The following is a 23,210-nucleotide window of genomic DNA, read 5'->3' on the forward strand; positions in this document are numbered from 1 at the left end:
TCACCTTGGGTGATCATATCCTTAATTCTCATGACCTCACGGTGAAATTTGATGCTGATCACCGTTAGGGCTTGAAAGGGTTAACAGGAAGCTGCTGTAGCAATACAACTTTGTTATAAACGACAAAAATAAGATCTCGGCTCCCAGCTTACGAATGAGGCTTCATAGCTCAGTTGAACATTACAGTATTATCCCTTACAGTGTAGATAATGTTTTTGCTCTTGACTTTGGTCAGTGTTAGGCTGACATTGCGGGTTAATGCTAGGTTGACATTGGTTAGGGTTACGCTGATATTGGTCAATATTTGGCTGACATTAAACAAGGAACCACACAATAAAAGGAATAGCTCCTCCCGCTTTTGCCGCAAAAGACAAATTAACAAACCTCGAGCTTTATTCACGAGGCAAATCCGCATACGAATTTCAAATTTGTTCTGTCAATATTCTATTGTATCTTGGCGCACGGACTCTGCGATGTTCAAGCTCAGTGTCGACAATGAAATGACTGGCGGCTTGGCCAGGGCAACGTTCCTTTTATAGTGCGGGCCCGTTTGATTGATCGGAAGGTTGGAATACTGTATGAAGCTGTATCAAAAGTCTTCTTCGAAATATTTAAGGTGGCTGAACACAGTTTGCGCGCGCTTCACAGATTCTTTTAGTGATGCTATTAAGCGCGCGCTAGGGTTGTGGTACGTAAATACGGCGGTCGATAAAGTGATCCCTCAATTTCACATGAAATGGATAATAAAGGTAAGTTTCTCGTTTCTAGACTCTTTTTCTTTTCTTTCCGAGCAAAAAAGTCATTCACCAAGACCTTTTGCATGCTTTTCAACTTTGCCATGAAACCCAATTAAAGCCACGCATGCGCATTTGACCAAAAAATTGCGACTGGTTGTTTTCGTGGAAATGAACTGTTTTCTAAGGAACCGCTCATTAGAATTTCGTAAAATTTGGCATGAAAATAGTTCCCTAAAAGCGTAACTCGCCTACAAAGAGAAACCTAAATCTAACAGAGGGTATCTTCACAAAACATTAAAATGCAAAATCAATATTTACAGGAGATCTGTCTGTTAAAATTACATGAAAATAGTGCAACTGTGTCAATGTTTTGTGCGTTTATCTGGATACAAAAAATGAAAAAAATCTAATGAGTACATTTTCTAAAAATAAAGGAAACCTACATTATATGGACGTTTAATAGTTTGCTGCGTTGCCATGGAAACGGTACTTAGCTCGACAAGACGTACGAAAATCCATTCTTTCTTAGTAAGTCTTACACCATACCAATTTTGGGCGCCCAGAAGTACATAGTTTCCAAATAACGTCTTCTAACACCTGTACACTAAAAAAACTGTATTCGGCCACCTTAAGTAAATGGCATTTTGCAACGCCGATTGTTTGGGTGCTCTTTAAAGCGCCCGTGTACAAGTAACAAAAGGTTTGCACTTGTCCAAATAGCTACTGGAACTGCATTGACAATGGCCACTAAAAGATGCCTTTTCCATCGTCTTCGCCAAACAGCCATGACAGCCATGTTTTGATAACGGGTCACGATCGCTAGAGATACGCTGATGAAAAACCACTCGATCACCAGCGGCACTGAAGTATGAATGGCAAATTTTTGCAGCAAATTTAGAAGGGAATTATTTTGCAAGTAAATAAATTGATACAAGCACAAGAAGCCGTTAACAGACACTATAGCAGTTGATTCAAACAACATGCTCATGATGACGATATCAGCGGTTAGTCTCTCATGGCGAGGAGTGCGAAAACTCCCCCAAGGGACTAATCGTCCTTTCCATAGCGTGTGACAAATGTGATCAATCACAGCTATTGTGCTTCGTTCTATGACTTCTGCAGCGCCATGAATTATTCCAAGAATAGCGATGGATTGCAAACTGTCAAGATCCGCTTGTAAAACTCGAAACATAACCGCTGAGCCAAAGTATAGCGGCGCCAAAAGGACATACGAATATCCCGGATGGGTTGTGTTCCACAACCGCTGAACACAAATTCGCGACATCACCTTGAGAAGGACTCCAATGAAAGGAGCGAACAGTGCGATTAGCAGTTTGCCTTTTTTGGCTTGTTTGCTGTACGCGGGGTAAATAAAATTGGAGATTAGAAAGGCAACCATGAAAGAAATACAAGTTGGAACTGTCATTTTGCCAATCATACTAGCCAGTTTCTTTACCGATCGCACGCAAAAGTGACCGGCCAGGACGTATATCTGTATGGAGACGTTGATCACGAACAAAGCGTAGAGCGGGAGCCGGTAATAAACGTTGATGTAGTAAGGTGACCCTCTTGCTTGCATAACTACACGGTAAATGGAATCCAAAGAATACGTGAAGCTGCAAACTAGGAAGAGTTTTCTCTTCACGCCTTTCACTTGATATGAGCGAAAAAGAAGTAAGAAAGTATTAAAGGAAAAGGCGTAATAAATGGCGCTGGCGCACAGATCAAAAGCTGCTCTGGCCCATTGCACACGTACGGGAAAATACTTCATCTTGCAAAACCGGCATATCAGGATAGTATTGTAGCAGAGATAAGAGACCAACACGTATAGTGTTCCTATGAAGGCAGAGGTAAGGAGCGAAATTAAAGCCCCAATGTACAGTGATTTACACACTGTACGGAAAGCGGATGGTCTGAGTCGCTTCCACGCCATGGCCTTATCTTCAACTTTGTGATCTTCTTGCGTGTTTTCGTTGTCATCTGGCGTGCACGCGTCGATAACCTTTACGTCGAGACTGCTGGACGTTAGATAGTCCAAGCTTGTGGCTTCTCTGTCGCTGTATTCTTGGTAAATAAGTTCATCGACAGGGTGATAATACCATTCCCGTCCCGTGCTTTGTAGAGGATCGTAGGCAAACAGTTCAGGTTCTTCTGGGTTGTAGTGCTCCGTCACGCCTCGTGTAAAACTGTACACGATGTGGCCAAACAGCTCTATCAGTGTACTGCTAGACATCTTTGCGGTACAAATCCTTAATACCGCCTTCCGTCTTTATAACTTACTTGGTTCAGAGCTTGCTGAGCAGCGACGCATAGTTGCAGCCGAAAACAAGCGCGTAGCAAGAAAAACCAGAGAGGCCAGCGCTTCAGCTCAGTCACCCCCAAAATGCAAGACCTGTGACAGACTGAGAGAGTATCGTGCTCAGATTGGACTCATCAGTCATTCCGTTCACACTTGTGCAACAATTGAAGTTGTGGTCTTCATCGACATCGAGGGACAAACATCATCATCAGCTTTTCAGCTTGATGATCATGTTTCTCAATCAACTGCTTTGTTTTTCCCCTTCTTTCGAAATTTCCTAGACACTAAATTTCTCTTACAAGTAGCACGTCAGCTTTCAAAGGATAGCTGGGAGCCCCACAGGAATATTTTTATGTCAAATGATTTTATAACTTGTTATTCAACTGCGCTTTAAGCGCTGTCCTTCACCCTTCTATCAGCAATCGCTATTCATTTTCACTTGCTTTGTTTATTGTGTTTTTATCATTAGCGTTCAGCTTTATGTGCCGTACGTGTGTTTCATTTTCATTCTTTCAGTCAATCCTCTCCAGAGTCTCTCAGAAACAATTAAGCTCTATAACAGCACTTGTGTTTCCTAATCATGGTCATTTGCATTTGAAACAACACTGCTCATAGTTGGGACGCTTGCCAAAAACACGGCACGAGTTAGAAAAACGTTGTCACTGTGCAAGTGCCACATATAAATGCTCTTCCTGTGTCCTTTTGTTTCACTATTCAGGAATATTCATAAACCTACGTCATGTAAAGCCCACCGCTCTTTTCAAAGCCCTCCCCCGTTCCTAGACCATGGACTGTTTCAGTTTCAGACAGTTTGTAGTTGTATTTGAATTCCTTTATTGACGTTTAGTTGGAGTGTTGGGACAAATTAGTGTTACGGCGATGCACAAGTGGCTACATGTGTAATTCAATAAAGTGTTATACAATTTGACAAAGCGATTAAGAATTCTGTTCTATTTGAAATGAGACACTTTTCATCTCTATGAATCCCTTCACCCTCTCCTCTACTCTGATAAAAGTCCCCACTTTGGACATTTGAAGAAGTGCTCCCACGGTGTCCCCGGGTTATAGTTTTGAAATTTGTTTACTACCGAACTCATGCCTTAGTTAGCCTTCGGGTCACTTGATCTTCTCTCTGACAGTAAATGAAAGTTTCATTTTTTACTTCCCTGTTTTTATTAAGCGTTTGAAGAATTTACAATGACGAGAGGCTTTTGCTGCGTAGGGCTCAAATAGCTCGGCATAATGTCAATAATGTTTCTGAGTGTTCAAACAAACTAAATAAAACGGACGTCTCGGGAATGACCACTTTATCAGCGGAGCCGACGTGACAGTTTCAAAACGCTTGTGTTTTAATACTGTATAATACTTTTCATTGTTTGATCTGAGGCAGACGGGTTAAGTAGTGCAAAGTTTGAAGTAATATATCAAACACGAGGAAGATAGTTTCATGCGATTTCCAAACACCGAGAAATGGGTTGAAAAAACGAGGCGCAGCCGAGGTTTTTTTTTTTTACCAACTTCGAGGTGTTTGGAAATCGGACGAAGCTTTCTTTCGAGTGTTTGATATAGCTTCTCAAGCTATTAATATTTTTTTTGGTGTTCTGTACTGTTTTTGCTCAAGAGTAATTGTGTTGTGTCTTCGGCAGATTGGACGAAGATGGGAAAGTTCTCTCGCCGGAGGAAATTCTTTACAGGGTAAGTAAGTTGTAGATTGCTAAATATAGCGCAGGAAGCAGTACCAGTGTCTACAGGAAACAGTTAAGAGGTCACTCTTCACACAGAAGCGAAAGTCAGAACAACGTCGTTTCCGTCGAACGGTCGCACTTCAGGATTTCTTCCATTCAGTCAAGCTACAAGGCAACCATCGAGCAAAGTATAAAAAAATCGTCATTTTGCAAGCCTGCAATGCAGGCGAGCGCCTCTCTCTTCCGACCCATCTCCCTAAGTTTTGAAAATCCGACATGGCGACTACGATACCGAGATTCTGGCACGCCACCCCCAACCCCACCTCCCCGAAAACACCTGCGTTTACGTTGCAGGCTATCATCTTAGGGACTAGGGACAATGCATGCTTCTAAATTCTCCCAAATGAAATGCATGGCAAACGATAAGGAAGATTAATGGCTAGCTTTGGGGCTGCTGGCTGAAAGGCTGTTGGTTTGAAGGTTTCAGTTTCCCTCGGTGTTTGTTTCTTGTGTCACGTATCTATGTACCGTTCCGTTAACCTTTGAATGCTCTTTCTTGTCAGGCGGTACAATCAATTAACATGAGTCATGACGCAGCGAACTCACAAATGGACATCAAGGTAAACTTTTGCAATTCTTATTTACTGAACTTTGCTTTCTTTCGTATACGTAGTGGTAACTTATGTAAGGCATCAATTTTACGGCTCATTTGAATTTGATTATACAAGTGTAAATACTGATCCGTTATGCCGAAAGATTGTACTTCAAATCTATAGAACACAGAATGCAGTTCGTTTACGGACGTCTACAGGTGTACCTCTATTCTCCGGCGCTCGAAGGAATTTACACACAGCTTAGCTAAGCCCAGAGACAGATGTCATACCTCGCTTGAGCCGAACCCAAATCCTTAACAACAACAACAACAACACCTTATTTAGACAGGATAAACCAGAATTACACAGAGTAATTTTCATCCAGGCCCTGCTAAATAAAAAAGAAAAAAAATAATAATCTAATACTAATGTTAGTTAAAATACATAATCAGCCTAATTAGGTTCATGAACTTCGGCGTTTGAACCAGTGAAATTCAAGTGATTGTATTTACGAAAAACAGGTGAAGACCGACGCTGAGTAGAACGCCGATATTCACACGAACCGATCCAAAAACATAATGGTCCTGGCTTTAATTGAATGTAGCTGGCCAGTGAGGCCGGTTTTGCTATATATTTCTCGTTGCAATTGAGTGTGATTGCACTAATTAATTTCGACGTTTGACTGGACAGGTGAACCTAATTAAACTTAGTTAGGTAGACCTCAACATTGACACCGGGAAGAAAATATTCATAATTAATTTTTAGCGACTTCTCTAAAATGCACAGAAAGAACTTGAAAAAATTGGCCAATTTTTTCAAGTTGTAATCTACTTCCATCCTATCCATCCGCAGCCAAACATAATTGATAGTAGTTTCTGTGTTCTAGTAGGTTTATTGTTTACAAAACTGAACCGTTATTTTAACGATTCCATTAAAACAAATACGTTTTTTCACTGAGTCAGGGCTGTCATTGAAAGGCGGGGGCCGGGGATTTTCCCCGGTTACTAAGAACGTGGCACCCGGCTATTTTCGTAGGAAAATAGAAGAAAAATAGAACCAAAAGAAATTCGTAACTGTTTGATTCCTCGCCTACTTGTTGTATTTATCCAGCAACTTGAAATCTTAGTGACAAATTTAGGCCATTCAAAGAGACTAAAAAATAGGTGACACTCGTATTTTCTTTTGTTCCGACGCAGAGAGGGGACATATGGAAAAGACGTTGTTGTCTGCGTATTATGTACATTAACTTTTAATTTTTTTTCTTTCAGTTCCGCTCTCTTATCTGCTACGGCCTAAAGTGAGTATTGCTCTTCTTCACTGTTCCTTTGTCTGAACTCTGTTAGGACCGTTACTATTGAAGGTGTCACGTAATAACACTTTACCAGTTTCCTTCTCATATTGCGTGACCACCGAAGATTAGCTGAATAGAAAGCTTTGAGCAACATCATCATTAGCACCTTGAGTTTCACCTTGGAATGTGAATTCACGTTGTAATGATCTATTGTGTGAACAATTCAATTTGATTAATTAGGCCGAAAGAACCAGGGCGCTACGTTTGTTGGTACGGCTTCAAGTTTCCAGTCTAAAAAGAAAAAGGGAAAGTCACCTTGAATCTTCAGGTTATCCTTACCTGGAAAACCTGAAGGTCTTGGGCAGTTGATGAGAATTGTGAGAATTGTGAAGCATGAGAATTGGTTAGGATGATAGAGTTCGAAGCGTCTATACATAGCAAGATCGTGGCAGGAGAGGAAGCAATGACCCGCAGAGGACGCAAACGCTTTGCTCTGATCCGCAAAGATCAGCAGAGTGAAGTTATCTTTACCAATAGCACGTACAGCGCATGACATAAGTAGCACCACTTCTGATCATGAATGGACAACCGTGCACGCCAGCACGCCACCTACTTGGATGGGATGTCGTGTTAAAGTAAAGTAATATTAAACGTTCTGCTCTTGATGATGTTGCGAAGTTCAATACCGTTTCAATTATTTCTTTTCCTGCCTGGAATTGAGAAGATTTTTTTTTTGCACACACGTACTTATGAATAAAGTGTGGAATCGAGAAGATGTAAGAAGATGTAATTTTGGTCTTGCCCCTGGGTGGGGCATTGTACACTCCCCTAAGCTATACCGTGGGTTTTTCGGATATATTGGCAGACCCCACTGTAGGGTATTTGTTTTGTGCCTTTTTGTATTCACACAAGAATAAACTGGATAACGTTTTTACTGTGTGTTATTTTCAACAGTGAACAATGCCTTCATTTATGGCTGGAAACGCTGTGTTCGTGTGAAGATATTGTCAGCAAGTGGTATGTGATATTTCAGACCGGGACGGGGAAGGGTGGTGTTTGTGTCACCGTTAGTTGTTAAAATACACTTTTGGTACCCTTTAAAATTTTGTTCCGTTTCAAAATCTTACCATTTGTCGCTATTGCCGGCAATACCCTTTGAGGTTATTAAAAAAACTAGGAATTTCAGTTTACTGCTTACTAAAACTCAGTATTACTTTATAGTAAGGCTTCTTAGTTGTAACAGACTTTGCGGCGAACAAAAATGGTGTCATTCCTTGTTCTCGTTTCATTTAGGCAGTTTTAAGAGGTAAAAAAAATGTATTACAAATTCGTCCGCATCCTTGTAAATATGCCTCTCACAGATGTCTGTTAAGGTTTGTGACAAGCACACTGTTCGCATTTATCACAAGCTAATCCTGTTCTGTTGTATCCTAGGTATCACCCATGGTCGTTTCTTCGAAGCCCAGGCTGGGTACAAATCAAGTGTGAACTCAGGTAAAAGAATTAACAATCTGACATTTTTTACCTGCAGTTGGAAGGCGTTCTTTAAAAGCACTGCAGTAGACTCCCGCTTCTTCATTCTCTTAAATAAAAGAAAAAATTGTTCGAGTGACGGTGATGTATGCAAAGGAAAAGTCTGGTCGATAAAGGAGTTTTCTGAAAGGACAAGGCTAAGAGAAAGTGGAACACATTCCTCAAGAGGTTATTGAGACATGGGTAAACATATTTTTCCAGGTGTGTTTCGAGGCGTTGGCACTGCCCCTTTTAACAAAATTGGTTTGATAGCACTGAATCTTGACGATAACGCGTCACGTTTGGACTAGCTTAATCATCTTGACTTCAGAATCATTTCTGTAAGCTTTCACGCAAACGTCCTCTCTTAAAAAAAAAATCATTGGTGAGTTTTTCAACTAATAGGAGAAAGCAAGTTTATACATGGCACAGGCCGTTATAGTGTCCCTTGAGATGGTGGATTGAACTTTCGAGGAATGGATCCAAAGGCCGGCCATTGGATAACGTGCGATCAGGCGTTTTTTCCCTCGGGAAGGGAGAGAGATTTGAAGGGGAAGGGAGGGGAGGGACTGAGTAAGGGGACGTAGTTCTAGGCTCTTTTCATTTTAATATCATTCCTTTGACAGCAATCTTTACTCCACGTTGTTTCTCTCTACACATCAGTCAATTTGCACGTAATGAAAGTCTAATAATATTGTGACGTGCAAGTTTGGGCCCTTGTTTTCACAGGCACAGAGAAAGGAGAGATCAACAAACGTTCGGAAACAAGTTTCAGTCAATGTAGACTATGACTTTGATCTCAGGTGTATAAATAGGTACCAATAAAAAACAAAATTATGGGGGTGGTCCTAGGGATGTGTAATTCTTCAACTCCCTAGAGGCCTCTTGGGTCGTGATTTAAGACTTAGCTTTCTCCTTTCTCTCTTCAGAACACTCGCGTCCTTCGCGTTTAACCTAAACATCGACTGGGAACTAACTGATGACCGCAAGACTGTAAGTAACCTGTTCGTCGGTGGCTCTCTTTCCAGCTTTGCGCTCACTGTTTTCTCAAGCTAACACTCCAAATCAAAACCCTCTTATAAAGTTCAGTATTTATAGGAGTATGCTGATGTATTATATCTCGCTGTAGTTTTTCCAGTAAAATGTCCAGGTACTCGTTCTTTTCTTGTTGCTGTTTCTATCAACTTCATCAGTTTCACTGGGACCCGATGTCTGCTTTTCTACATACCAGTGTTTACTACATCATGATACAAGACCCCACTCTTCATCTATAACTGTGTTGGATACTTTTTGCGAGATAAATCATTAGACTAACAATTGTCCGGAATTATTTGGCATAGTCTTTCGATTGTCTTACCCATAAACGCACCAGCGCTTCAAAGCTTAATAAATTAATACTCGTGACAAACTACATTTTGTGCTTAAACAACAGTTTAATTTTGCGATCAATGCCTGTTTGTTATAAATCTGCAGGCTGGACGACATTTTCGAGTTGTTTTGTTTGGGATATCAGTATTATCCCCTGCAAGGCAATAAACTCCGTATCTCGGGGCTATACGGCTTGTATATTAAACTGTGTGTTTCATAGCAGGTTGTAGACGGGTACGGCGATCAAAGGAAGTTGCAGGTTGGTTTTTTTTTCTGGTTACATCTTGGCATTGAACAAGAGATTTAATGACCCAAGGCGACTGCTGTATCGTAATTCTAGTCATGGAGCTTGTTGTTTATTTCTTGTGCCATTTAATATTTTCAGATATTTTGAAGTGGACGTGTCACAATTATGTTGCACGTTGAAATGCATGTTCGTTTGATTGCCATTTTTTGGCCCTCTATCGAAACACGCGTAATACACTTTCAAGGCCTCTGAACAATTCTCGTAATGTTTCATGCAACTAACGTGTCTGTCGGCGGCGTAACAAAATTGCGATAAATTGAAATGTCATCAAACATTGTGTAACACGCCTTATATTTAACAATTAGATTTTGAGCTCGAGATTTCTATCACAGAATAGATAGCGAGTAGCGTAGCCAATCAGAGAACGGCATTCGTGATAGAACACTAGTAGATTTATACTAACTAAAATTAGGAAACACTGGCCTTTCCTTCGTGCTCAAATTTTGTCCTTTCTTCGTTAGGGCCGTTTCAGGTCCACTTCGGGTCCACGCCACGTTTCCATCGTGGCACTTATATAGTAATGTAACTTATAACCTTTCGACCCTTGACTTGTAACCTAATGACCTTCCCTTTCAGCTTTGACTTAATAAGTTTGTAATGCCAACACTTGCTTTCTAACTGCGTGTTAGCTTTCCTTGTTATTCGGTAAATAAGCTTTATTGTAAGTAGCTTCAGATTTCCCCTGTAGCTCCCGTTTTTTAGTAGAATAGCTGTTTTGCAAGCTGTCCCTGTTTTCGCTCCGGGATTGCTGAGGATTTTGGCGGCATGTGACTTTTGTTCTCACTCCGATCATAACTGGCGGCGTAAAGATAGTCTTACCATAGAGTACACATAATACACCCAGAAACCTTGAATGTCTCTATCCACCCTCGAGAAAGTGTTTAAGGTTGTTAACATCAGTGTATAGTTACGGGTTTAATTAGAAATTATTGAGCAAGTCCTTATCGGTTTAGGCAAACGTTTGCTCAAGGGGCTAACGGTCGAAGGGTCAGAACTCGAATGTCTTTACGCTGGCCAATTTACCTTTAGTTATCAACTGTTGATAAACCAGACATTCGTTTGCTGAAAGTATCTAATTTTCGCTTTCTTTCCCTTTTTTGTTTGCTGTTTGCCGGATCTTTAGGAGGTAAGTATTTTTACTTTTTAGAATAGTTCTTTGACTTTAAACTTGTCATAATTGTCATCCATTGTGAAGCATCGAGTCCCTGATACAAATCCTTATGAAAATGTGCGGGATAAAGGCAGGTTTTCATATGATCGACCATGATCTCTGACGACCGTGGCAACAATCTTCGTTAAAATGGCCACATGTATTAGTGATCGTCCGCGTCAGCCAAGGTATCATACACTCTTTACCCTCCCCTCCCCCTCCTCCCCTCCTTCCCATCCGTGCACTCGAAATATAACGGACTCAACCTTGTTATTAAGCTCTTGTAAGGACTGTGGGTTACCTGTTCTATATGCGCGTTGCTTAGTGGCTCAGCCTTTTGTTCCATCTTACCCACAGGTCACCCAACCAATGAAGGATGGTGTGAGAGACATGTTGGTGAAACATCACTTATTCAGCTGGGATCTTTAAACCAGGCAATCGTTAAATTAAACCTGCAGAAAATATTTGTACTCTGCGCCATTTCGTGCCGCGCCAAGAGAGCAAGTTAAAGCCAAGCAAAAAAAATGCAATTTTTTTGTTTAATTTGACTACAGTGGGGGAGACAGGCGTGTATTATGACATGTTATCACCATGACGACGAACCCACGTTGTTCGTGCTGTTTCTGATTGGATGATAATTGTTAGAAACCCTTCGTGTGGCTAGCGGTTCTTTCGTTCCTCTACTGGTTGTTATAGGTGTACTGTAGTCTACAGAGCTATAATTGAAATAGATTTGCCAAGCAAATCGAAATACTTGTTAGCTTAAGCTTATATGTCTTCATTTGATTGTGTAACACTTTGTTGTTTATAACGAAGTCACATTCTTTGTGAATGGAATTTCGTAACATTAAGTTTTAACAGTAAAAATCTCCAAATTGTGCTCTCTTGGTCGGACTCCAAGTAAAGAACGGTACTGTCACGCTATGGTGGCACTTAATAAGAACGATTGTAAGGTTTAAAATTGTTTGCACCGTAATGTGACCAGAACCATTGATGTAAAGATAGCAGCAATATAGCTGTTAAATTCAACTACATTAGTAGTCTATGAAGGGTGCGGTTTTTTGGGAGACTGATCCGAAAACGGATTTGTGATCTCAGATCATTCGGATCATGCCGCATCAAAGGAACCGACGAATCCTTGTCCAGAGTGGATTCGTCTGTTCATTTGATGCGGCATGATCCGAATGATCTGAGAGCACAAATCATTTTTGGATTCTCCCAAAAAAACGCACCCGAAGCCTCTGCGCTCACACACTTGCTTGACACGAAGTGTTGCGTGACATTCTTAACGGAGACAAATTATAACCCATTGTAAATTATTAGATTGATGTGCTACGTCCTAAAATAGAGTGAATTTATGGGAAAAGAATATACGTATAACTATTGGTAAGTTTTCAAAGAAAATGTTATTTAGTTTTCAAAAATAAGGTAATATTTTGGTCTTATTGTTCGAAGACCCTAGTCTGTCATACAGAAGTGGTGTAAAGTCGTAATTACCTCCGAATTTAAGAAAACCACATTCAACCGGTAACTTTCACTTAAGTTAAGACTTAGTAAGCTGTTTTGTGTTGTATTTTACCTTTCATTGAAATGATGCGATGAAAAATTTACAACGACGCGTTGACGGATACTTTTACCGTAGAACGCGATGCTTTCATCACTATTCAATAGTTCTTAATTAAGCGGACAGTTTAGTTTGCTAATTAATGATATACTGAATTGTGAAAACTATTGATCAGTACCCTTACCGTAATCTCGTACCCAGATCTTCTCGCTCTTCGGGAGAGAACATCTGGTAAAACCCGGGCCATTTTCATTGACCAATCAGATTGGAGAACATGATCGATTTCACCAGGTGTTTTCTCGGTGGACAAACATCGGGGTTCGAGGTTACACTTACCGTTTTGCAATCAGTAATGTTTTTTGTTTGTTTATTTCTATAAGCGTGAAAGGTTATTATTGATCAGTCATATTAGAATGTATCAGTGGATGTTTCTTGGCGTGAATGCTGAGTGAATGAATTTCTTGTGTGGCGTGACAGAGAATTTTGAGACGTCTCATACCGGTCACTAAATGAACGGCAAAGGCTGTTGTATTACTTGTCCAAGGATTGTGCTTTACGAGAAGAAGAGGTACAACATGTGTAACACTGTAATGGTCGGTAGAGTTCTCGAAATGGGAAAATGGGAGGTACTCTTTCATCCCTGAACTATTGTAGGTCAAAAGGGGGAACTCTCTTATTTAAAGGGGAAGTATCATGAGGATTTTGACCTTTTGTGGTGAAAATGGTGCGACAACACCTTCACTTAGTTACATAATAATTCTAGAACATCAAGAAAAAGAAATCAACTGAATTTTTGAAAGGAACAACTTCATGATCTGCTCTAGTGCATTTTGGAAACAAAAACGGGAGAACTTAAAAACAGTTTGCCTAACTTTTCAAGTTGCTGTCCATTCTAACCCAGACCATCTCTGGCCAGAGACACTCATTGATAGTCTTAGCACACTGTTATGTTAATCTACAACAACTTTGAGCAATGTTTTTTAGGTTTCTGTTTACAAACAAAATGGTTTAAAGTTTTTGATACGACATAAAATTCCCGTGACACCTCCCCTTTAAGTTGAGTAGGTATATGCTGCACCACAGGGTGTGATTTCAGCTCTGAAGTAGGCTAGTTATTTGGCTATTCTAGTCTTAAGAAAGGTTGAGTTTATTCCACCTAGATATTTTCCCTTTTGGAATGATGAGAGAGTAAATATTTCAGTCTGAAATGGTGAATAAAATAATCGTAGTTTTGTAATGTAATAGTTTTAGGGTTTCCACTATTGGGCCATACCCCCCCCCCCCTACCCTCCTCCAGTAAATTACTTACCCGCTACTCAGATGTAAGGTGGACAGTGGATTTAATTATAATTATTTATAAACTTAAAGTATGCAGTCTATGAATTCTTTAATCCCTGCATCGCCATCGTTCATTATTTTTCCAAACATTTTCTGGAGCTTTCCTTTAAGACTTGGGTTTCAATCAAAACATTCGTTTTGCCAAAGATGGCGCTTTCCAGATGTGGGGAAAAGGTCCCGAGAGCTTGATGGCCCGGGATTAAACGGTTCAAGTAACAAATGGAACGATTTAACGTTGTACGACTCAATAGATGTATTTAATTTCATTCTCGTCAATTAAAATTGTAAAAACATTAAATTGTAAGGGTATCAATACCAATAAAATGTATAACGAGCATTATTAAGACAGATACATTGGAGAATGACAAATGTTGTTGTTGTTCATTTCCTCCTCCTCCTCCTGCTCCTCCTCCTTTTTCTTGTTCTTCTTGTTCTTCTTCTTGTTCTTCTTCTTGTTCTTGTTCTTCTTCTTCTTCTTCTTCTTCTTCTGCTGCTGCTGCTGCTGCTGCTGCTGCTGCTGCTGCTGCTGCTGCTCCTCCTCCTCGGGCCTTGAAAGATACGTTCAATCCTTTTTCGAGGAAATTCGAATATTGTAAATACAGTTGTATTTGAGTGCAAACAGGTATATGGAAGAAACCAACACTTTGGACTGTGTTCGTGTTGGAAACATGCTACAACGTCTCGCTCTCCACAAATTCATGTTTTTATTAGTCCCGGTAACAACCTCAATGAAGATCCTGAAAGATAACAGGTAACAGTACACTCAATTTCTTCGTGAAAATGACACCGGATTCGGCAGCTTGCGAGGTTTGTGGATTAAGAATGTGGTGAGTTGATTAGTTTTAGTGTTTTTAAAGTGTTCGTCACAGAAACGTGTACATGTTTCCAGCTGCTGATAACAATGTTTATTTTTCTGTTACGTTTAGAAGTTAATTAAATCACTTTGAAAACATCCCAACAACGTTTTAGTTTGACGCGTGCATGGTTAAAGTTCTTAATTGTTTAATATTTCGTCTTATCTCGTGTAGACAAAATTTACAGACAAAATATATCCTCACCTCGACTAGACAAAATTTAGAGGTGCTACGACTAGCAAACACTGTATGTCTACACTATACTGGGTAGCTCGTGCCGGAACCAAAATCATATCGGATCTGTCGGATAGGGCTTTCGTTCACACATAAAACGCTGATTTCGGATCGATTTTTGTGCCGGAATGATGCTGCACTGCTTGGTCTTGAAAGGGAATCGTCACATATCGGATAGGTTTTCGTGACACTTTATTGAGTGGTGCGAACAGAGAATCGAACCGAAACGGAAGTCAACAATGAGGAGCGAGGATTGGATTCTAGTGGAAAGATGGCGGCGGTTTTGGGCCAACTAGAGGGTTGAGAAAAGGTAACATCGGCCTAAGGGAGGTGACGTCATCGGGTTATTCTTCGGAGCAGCCACGAACCGAGATCCGATTATACCGGAAATTGACCTGCATTCACTCTCTTTCAGTAGTAATGGCGGACGACGTCGGGGAAATAAAGACTTCGAACGTTTGTTAGGATTCGTTATGGTAGAATACAGAGTTCTTTCTACTTTCGTTTCTCGGCGTCTGAACACTGACCTCAAGGATTTTACGTTCGATTTGTGGAAGAAACGTGGAACTATGAAAACAGTCAAGATTTGCTCAGGTAACATCGGCCTACGGGAGGTTAACATCGACCTAAAGGAGGTTAACATCGGCCTACGGGAGGTTAACATCGACCTAAGGGAGGTACGTTTTATAGCACCACGTTTGTATCGTATGAGTTATACTGGCACAATCGTACACATGGAAAGCTTATTTGCCAGCATTAAAACTTACAATCTTGCAGGAGCTTTTCTTATTATTGACCTGAGTGTGATTTCATTAATTTTATTACCAACTCATAACATCCACCTACAGGAGGTTAACATCTACCTAAGGGAGGTACAGTGGCTTGCAGTGTATATTTTATAACTTATGTATCATAAAAGTCAATTCATAGGCATAGAAGCTTACTTTCTAGCAGGGAAACTTGGGATCATAAGGAGCTTTTCTATCATTGACTTGAATTTCATAAATATTTTCATTTTTACCAACTCATAACATCCGCCTATAGGAGGTAAACATCTACCTGAGGGAGGTTATGGTATTATAATAAGGAAGGATTGACTTGAAAAAAGCTTACGAATCTTAAGGGGCTTTTGCATTTCGTGTACGTGCCGTTTTAGAATAAATTTATTTATAAAGAGTTATTATTATTATTATTATTATTATTATTATTATTATTTGAAAAGCCTTTTAATCTCACTAGAATGAGATTTATGAGAGTTTTCTCATTTTTTTATTTACACTCATAACATGGAATATAATATATTATTATCAATATTATTTTTTGGCAACACACTGACCTATGCTGGGCCATTTATATTCATCTAATGAAACAATTTTACAGCCATAAAGATTTGTTGTGAGAGGTGTTATGGGTTTAAATAGAAAAAATGCAGGTGCATTAAAATAGCATTATACATGTAGCTGTTATGATGATTAAAGGCAATTGTTTTCTTGTTGTTGTCGGTTTTTCTTGGTTGACCCCATCAACCTGTAATTTCCGCATTAAATTTTGCTAGAAGTGACTGTTTATGACTGTTGAAATGATAGATCATTTTTAAAAATATAACCCTTAATATGTCAGAATTTATTTTAATTTAATTTGTGATCACTTACAAGAGGTTTGACTGTTTGACTGCTTACTACAGTACATTAACAATATTGGTTTTATTTTATTTCTTTTCAGAATGCAATACTTAAACTATGCAGACCGCTGAAGAAACTGCTGCTTCAAAGACACCTATGACTCATCAATATTCCTCAAGACATTGTGTACAACAGATGTTGTTGAACTGTTATTGTCAAGCTTGACCTCTCGTCATGAGGCAAAATTATGTAAAATTTGATATTCAAGTTTGTAGGGTTAATTGATGGAGGATCTCCCATATAATGATGGATTGGATGCAAATGGTCATAATTTTGTTCCTCTCTGGCAGGAAATTGTGTAGATTGGTATATATGTACCACTTAGAGTGCAAAGATACAAAATGACCAACATTTTTAAGTAATGTTTAATTGGAAGAAAGATTCTTAGTCCTTTCTAGAACTTAAGGACGGTGCCTACTATTGTTACTGCGCATACATTCTGTGCATCTGGAGATACTCAGGTTTTCTATGGGTGGTGCCTACTATTACAGGGATATTTTTGCGCACTTTAAAACTATGCGGAGAAAGCAGAACTTAGCAAGTGATTTTGGTATCCAAAGAGAAAATTGGGGGGAAATCATGCATTTTTCAGAGATAATAAAGCTTCAATTTGGAAAAAAGCGCCATACATTGCTTTGTATTTTGCTGCTTTTTAGAATAATATTGTTGCTTGGTTATCTCTAAAAAATGCGTGGTTACCCCCAATTTCCTTAAATTTGGCTTTCAATACCCACTACCAAGATCTGCTTTTCCCGTATAGTGATAAACCGTGCAAAAATACTTCGCTATTTGTAGGCACCGTCCTTAAGCAGTTGTGAAAAGAAATCCCAAAAAAATAACTGAGGGTCTTTCTTCTACTTAATCTTTCACCTGATATTGAAATGTATCTTTCAAATATCCATATTCAATTACAGTTATGGTTGCTAACCTTTATGGCTGTTGAGTCAAAAAGATATGACATAAAGAGCTATTATTTTGTAAGTCAACAAATCTGTACCTCAAGTAAAGGTCAAAATGAAATCGAGCCATGCCATGAACCTTTGAGTGTGCTTTTCAAAAGATCCAAATGACCACCCCTAAATGTTTTCATTTTCATGTTTTAAGCTCATGACGTGTCATTTGTTATCAAGTAAGCTCTATGCTTCTAAATATGGGTGGAACTTTGTCATGAGTTGGAGAACAAGTCAAATTTGAACAAAATATAAATGCCTTGCCCCCCCCCCCCCCCCCCCTCCCACATGGCATTTGATCATGTACCATGCCTGGGAAGAAGGGAATTGAATTTGGCTGGGGTAGAGAAATTGAACTGAATTTACACTGTACCTTTGGCATTGGAGAATTTGGACTTTTCTCTTTTTTTTTTTTTCTTCTGTTTGAATACAATAATTATTGAACAACTGAGACAATATAATATATAATGCTCTTTATTCATAATGATAGTACAAGAGAGTGCATGGTAATAAGTAATACCTGTAAATCGATATTGAGATGCCGAAGCCGGGGGCTTATATGGCACAATTCATACAGGAGATTGGTCAAAATGGTGCAATTACTTTACAGTTTACAAATAAATAAATAGATAAATATTAATGTTAATAATAGTGGTGATAATAATAATAATAATAATAATAATAATAATAATAATAATAATAACTTAAATGAAAAAAAATTAAATAACAAATAAAATATTAAATTAAGCTAAGCCGTGTATACGAGAGTTCAAAAGGACATGAATTCACAATTTCATTGGAAGTAATCTCTAAGCTTTTGTCTACAATTCAAGATAGTAAGTGAATTACCTAAATCAAGAGGGTTGTCATTCCAAATTTGAGGGCCTTGTGCATGAAGTGCAAAAGCCCCTTAAAATTCATAAGCTTTCTTCAAGTCAATTCTTCCCTATTATAATACATACTTGCATGGTGCTATAAACATCATGACCTCCCTCAGGTAGATGTTTACCTCCTGTATACGCAGGTGGAATTGTTATCACTTGGTAAAAATAAAATGAAATTCAAGTCAATGATAAAAAAGCTCCTTATGATCCCAAGTTTCCCTGCTGAAGAGTAAGCTTCTATGCATATGAATTAAGTACACAATGTCTTTTGTGGAATTAATGAGTCATAGGTGTCTTTGAAGTAGCTGTTTCTTCAGCGGTCTGTGCAGTTTAAGTATTGCATTCTGAAAAGAAATTAAATAAAACCAATATTGTTAATGTACTGTAGTAAGCAATGAGAGAGTAATGTACAATCGTCTTTTAAGGTTTCTTAATAATCATAACATTCTCTCTGACAATCAGTATGGTTTTCGCAAGCATCACTCCACGGCTAGCGCTTATGCTCTTACTTGTTTATATGACAAAATCTCTTCCGCCATTGACAATAAGGAATGCACAGTTGGTATTTTTATAGACTTGTCCAAGGCCTTTGACACCATTGATCATAACATTTTGATTTCAAAATTAGAGCATTATGGTGTTCGTGGCACTTAACTTAGAGGGTTGGAAAGCTATCTAAGCAATAGACAACAATATGTGGAATTTAATGGTGTCAGTTCGGAGTCTTGCGAAATTAAGTGCGGGGTGCCTCAGGGTTCTATACTAGGTCCCCTACTCTTTCTACTCTATATAAATGATCTGTGTAACGTGTCAAAGGTCGTGGATTTTATTCTTTTTGCAGATGATACAAACATATTTTTCTCCCACAAAGATTTTAACTTGCTTCCTGGAATCTTGAATTCTGAAATGCTTAAATTAACTCAATGGTGTCGAGCAAACAAGCTGTCCATTAACTTTAAAAAATCAAATTTTATGGTTTTTAGATCACCCCAAAGGAGGAAAACACTTGATATATCTATTCAAATTGACAACAATGCAATTGAACGTGTGAAAGAGACAGTATTTTTAGGTGTTATCCTCAATGAGCATTAAAAAGTCATGGAAGCCTCACATTCTTAGTGTTTCTGGAAAAATATCAAAATCAATGGGTATTATTTATAAGTCTAGTTTTTGCCTTCCCAAAACCTCCTTACGCTCCTTGTACTATAGTCTAGTTTACCCTTACTTAATTTATTGTGTTTCTGTGTGGGGATCGACATATCAGTCTAATTTAAATAGGATTATTGTTCTGCAAAAGAAGATAATCAGAATAATATCTAAAGTTTCTCTTGATGCTCATACTGGTGTTCTTTTTAAAGAACAGGAGATTTTAAAATTCTCTGACATTTATTTATACCAAATAGGTAAATTTATGTATCTTTTTAAAAGAAGCTTACTTCCAAATTATTTTCGCGATATGTTTACTCTTGCAAGCCAGATACATTCTTATAATACAAGAAATTCCAACCTTTTCTATAAATAGGATAGAATGGGAATTTCAGTGGAATCCACGGGGTGGCTCTTCCATCCACTGTTTCCAGGTCGAATTGAAATTTGGAAATGTTGGTTTTTGTGGAGGGAGGAAAACCGGAGTACCCGCAGAAAAACCCTCGGAGCAGGGATGAGAACCAACAACAAACTCAACCCACATATGACGCCGAGACCGGGAATCGAACCCGGGCCACATTGGTGGGAGGCGAGTGCTCTCACCACTGCGCCATCCCTGCTCCCACATATACCTTATACCTTCTATATACCTTATTGTCGAACTAATCTTCGAAAATTCTCAATTCGGTTTCAAGGTCCTACGCTTTTCAACTCGCTTAGTCGTGAAATTCAAAACAGTGAAAGTATCAGTTTGGCAAAAGACTTAGAAAATTCCTTCTTTCTAAGTTAAATTGACTCTTTGTTGAGCTACACACCTTTTTCTCTTTTTTTTCTTTTTTTCTTTTTTTTTTTCTTCTTTTAAAAAAAAATTAATTGGAATTTTCATTTAGTACCATTAACTTCTATGGTTTATCCTATAGTTCCAGGATGCCTATAGTTAATAAGCCCCACGCTTCTATATAGGCTTCCTAGCCTTTAACACATTTCACCTTGTAAATAGTTTAGTAAGAATATTGTGTATCATCTTTAATGTATTTATGTTGTATTTTTTGGTTAATGGCAAATAAAAAATGAAGCAGTCAAACAGTCAAACCTCTTGTAAGTCAGATCACAAATTAAATTAAAATAAATTCTGACATATTAAGGGTTATATTTTTTAAAAATGATCTATCATTTCTACAGTCATAAACAGTCACTTCTAGCAAAATTTAATGTGGAAATTACAGGTTGATGGGGTCAACCAAGAAAAAAATGACAACAACAAGAGAACAATTGCCTTTCACTGTATTCCATGTTATGAGTGTAAATAAAAAAATGAGAAAACTCTCACTTATCTCATTCTAGTGAGATTAAAAGGCTTTTCAAATAATAATAATAATAATAATAATAATAATAATAATAATAATAATAATTATTATCATTATTATTATTATTTATATATAAATTTGTTCTAAAATGGCATGTACAAGAAATGCAAAAGCCCCTTAAGATTCGTAAGCTTTCTTCAAGTCCATCCTTCCTTTTTATAATACCATAACCTCCCTTAGGTAGATGTATACCTCCTATAGGCGGATGTTATGAGTTGGTAAAAATGAAAATTATGAAATTCAAGTCAATGATAGAAAAGCTCCTTATGATCCCAAGTTTCCCTGCTAGAGAGTAAGCTTCTATGCCTATGAATTGACTTTTATAATACATAAGTTATAAAATGTACACTGTGAGCCACTGTACCTCCCTTATGCACTTGTCATCGGCTTCCCCGAGGGGGGGGACCCCGGGCTGATGTGGGGGAATATGGGGACTTTATGGGGACTTTGCAACAAATTTCTTCCCTTGTGGTGGGGGAAATGTGGGGACTTGGATTTTTGAATGCCCTACTCTCGCGGAAAATATGGGGACTTCGCTTATGTTCAACTGAGAGGAGATTGGGGACGATTTTTGTTCGCTCGATCGATGGCAAGATGGCAGAGGAGAACAAGAAGGTATGTTTTAAAATCCATTGTTTTTTGTCTATCAAACAGACCATCCGTCAAAAATTTGTACGTATTTGTAGGCATAGGCAACTTTAAAATTCCTCTGGGTATATATTATTGTTTATAGAGGTCACTGTTAAAGGTCAACAGGTCGTCTTTTGTTAGTGATATAATAGAAGCGGTCTGTTAAATTGTTAAGGATAGAAAAAGTTGATTTTTTTTAAATATTCACAAGAATGTTAATTTCTGAAGCATCACAGCAACTGTTCAGAGTACTCAGGAAACTTAAGGACGTTTTGTTTAGCAGCAGCAATGAACCATCATGATAGTGTGTTTTCCCTTGTTCTTCATCAGTCCGGATAGATTGAAAACAGATTCTGGGGAATTCAGGACTGAATGAAAAGTTGAAATTTTCACCATACTGCGCATGTACAGTAAGAGGAGTGATTTATAGCAACTTATGGAGTATTCGAGAAAAAATAATTAAAGTTTAGTTTTCATCAGAATGCAAAGTCCGAGTGTTTGCCGACGGTTTAAAGAACCCAAGTAAAGTTCTGAAGTGCATCTTCAAATCCAGTTGGGTTCGCCAAATACTGGGGACTTTGCAAGAAACAAATCCCGCACGGGTGGGGAAATACAAGAACTTTGAAATACACAATTAGCAAAGTCCCCATATCAGCCCGGGGTCCCCCCCCTCGGGGAAGCCGATGACAAGTGCATTAGGTAGATGTTAACCTCCTGTAGGTGGATGTTATGAGTTGGCAATAAATGAAATGACACTCAGGTCAATGATTAGAAAAGCTCCTGCAAGATTGTAAGTTTTAATGCTTGCAAATAAGCTTTCCATGTGTACGATTGTGCCAGTATAACACAATATACGATACAAACGTGGTGCTATAAAACGTACCTCCCTTAGGTCGATGTTAACCTCCCGTAGGCCGATGTTAACCTCCTTTAGGTCGATGTTAACCTCCCGTAGGCCGATGTTACATGAGCAAATCTTGACTGTTTTCATCGTTCCACGTTTCTTCCACAAATCGAACGTAAAATCCTTGAGGTCAGTGTTCAGACGCCGAGAAACGAAAGTAGAAAGAACTCTGTATTCTACCATAACGAATCCTAACAAACGTTCGAAGTCTTTATTTCCCCGACGTCGTCAGCCATTACTTCTGAAAGAGAGTGAATGCAGGTCAATTTCCGGTATAATCGGATCTCGGTTCGTGGCTGCTCCGAAGAATAACCCGATGACGTCACCTCCCTTAGGCCGATGTTATCTTTTCTCAACCACCCTAGAGCCGCCTGGGCCTCTTAGCCGCTGGAGGCTGGGCATGAGGACCTCGTGCGAAGGCCCCGCCGGCTAAGAGGGACAGGAGGCTCTGGGAACGAGAATGGGGCCACTTCTGTTTTTTCCAGGCCGGAGTATTTTTCAAAACGGCATAGTGGAAACATAGCTTAAAAGCTAAGTATGAAGGAAAAAATAATTTTTTAGCTCACACCAAAAGCGTTTTGGTACCCGGTAATTAAGAAGGACTCCTGTCATTTGCATGCTCTTTCAAAATTAACTGTTTGATTGTTAAACATACAGTTTCTTGGAGATTCTTTAAAGAATCCTTGTATTTACATTAAAACTGAAGGCTTTAATA

General features: G+C 38.9%; 2 protein-coding genes and 2 long non-coding RNA genes across 9 annotated transcripts in view; 2 read left to right on the top strand and 2 right to left on the bottom strand.

The window, feature by feature from the left end:
• The window catches only part of LOC146462116 (small G protein signaling modulator 3-like), a 48,450-nt gene extending 36,934 nt beyond the window's left edge, over positions 1 to 11,516 (top strand). For 3 of the 6 annotated variants that reach the window (XM_085086055.1, XM_085086051.1, XM_085086053.1), the window contains exons 24-31: positions 4,683 to 4,731; positions 5,285 to 5,341; positions 6,583 to 6,611; positions 7,560 to 7,622; positions 8,040 to 8,099; positions 9,047 to 9,110; positions 9,706 to 9,745; positions 11,298 to 11,516. In XM_085086055.1, coding sequence (XP_084942181.1) covers positions 4,683 to 4,731; positions 5,285 to 5,341; positions 6,583 to 6,611; positions 7,560 to 7,622; positions 8,040 to 8,099; positions 9,047 to 9,110; positions 9,706 to 9,745; positions 11,298 to 11,371 — 436 coding nt within the window. In that variant the 3' untranslated portion in view covers positions 11,372 to 11,516. Of the gene's footprint in view, positions 1 to 4,682; positions 4,732 to 5,284; positions 5,342 to 6,582; positions 6,612 to 7,559; positions 7,623 to 8,039; positions 8,100 to 9,046; positions 9,112 to 9,705; positions 9,746 to 11,297 lie in introns of all 6 variants that reach the window. The other 3 variants (XM_085086056.1, XM_085086052.1, XM_085086057.1) reach the window with 2 other exon arrangements.
• LOC146462117 (uncharacterized) lies at positions 1,366 to 3,114 on the bottom strand. The gene has a single exon (XM_085086058.1). The coding sequence runs from the start codon at positions 2,968 to 2,970 to the stop codon at positions 1,366 to 1,368; it is 1,605 nt and encodes a 534-aa protein (XP_084942184.1). The 5' UTR covers positions 2,971 to 3,114.
• A 3,723-nt stretch (positions 11,517 to 15,239) lies between the features above and the next one.
• LOC146462118 (uncharacterized) lies at positions 15,240 to 16,728 on the top strand. The gene is made up of 2 exons (XR_014857219.1): positions 15,240 to 15,609; positions 16,655 to 16,728. It is a non-coding gene; the product is annotated as an uncharacterized LOC146462118 (long non-coding RNA).
• Positions 16,729 to 16,750: 22 nt separating this feature from the next.
• Positions 16,751 to 22,714, bottom strand: LOC146462119 (uncharacterized). The gene is made up of 2 exons (XR_014857220.1): positions 22,475 to 22,714; positions 16,751 to 18,792 (listed from the first exon to the last, which is right to left on the bottom strand). It is a non-coding gene; the product is annotated as an uncharacterized LOC146462119 (long non-coding RNA).
• Positions 22,715 to 23,210: the final 496 nt, after the last annotated feature.

The sequence above is a fragment of the Pavona decussata genome, unplaced genomic scaffold (assembly GCF_977016875.1).
Source record: "Pavona decussata unplaced genomic scaffold, jaPavDecu1.1 SCAFFOLD_191, whole genome shotgun sequence".
Classification (NCBI taxonomy): domain Eukaryota; kingdom Metazoa; phylum Cnidaria; class Anthozoa; order Scleractinia; family Agariciidae; genus Pavona; species Pavona decussata.

Bases quoted from the DNA above. Each gene is read 5' to 3' on its own strand.
- LOC146462117 (XM_085086058.1), bottom strand. From the start codon at position 2,970: ATGTCTAGCAGTACACTGATAGAGCTGTTTGGCCACATCGTGTACAGT.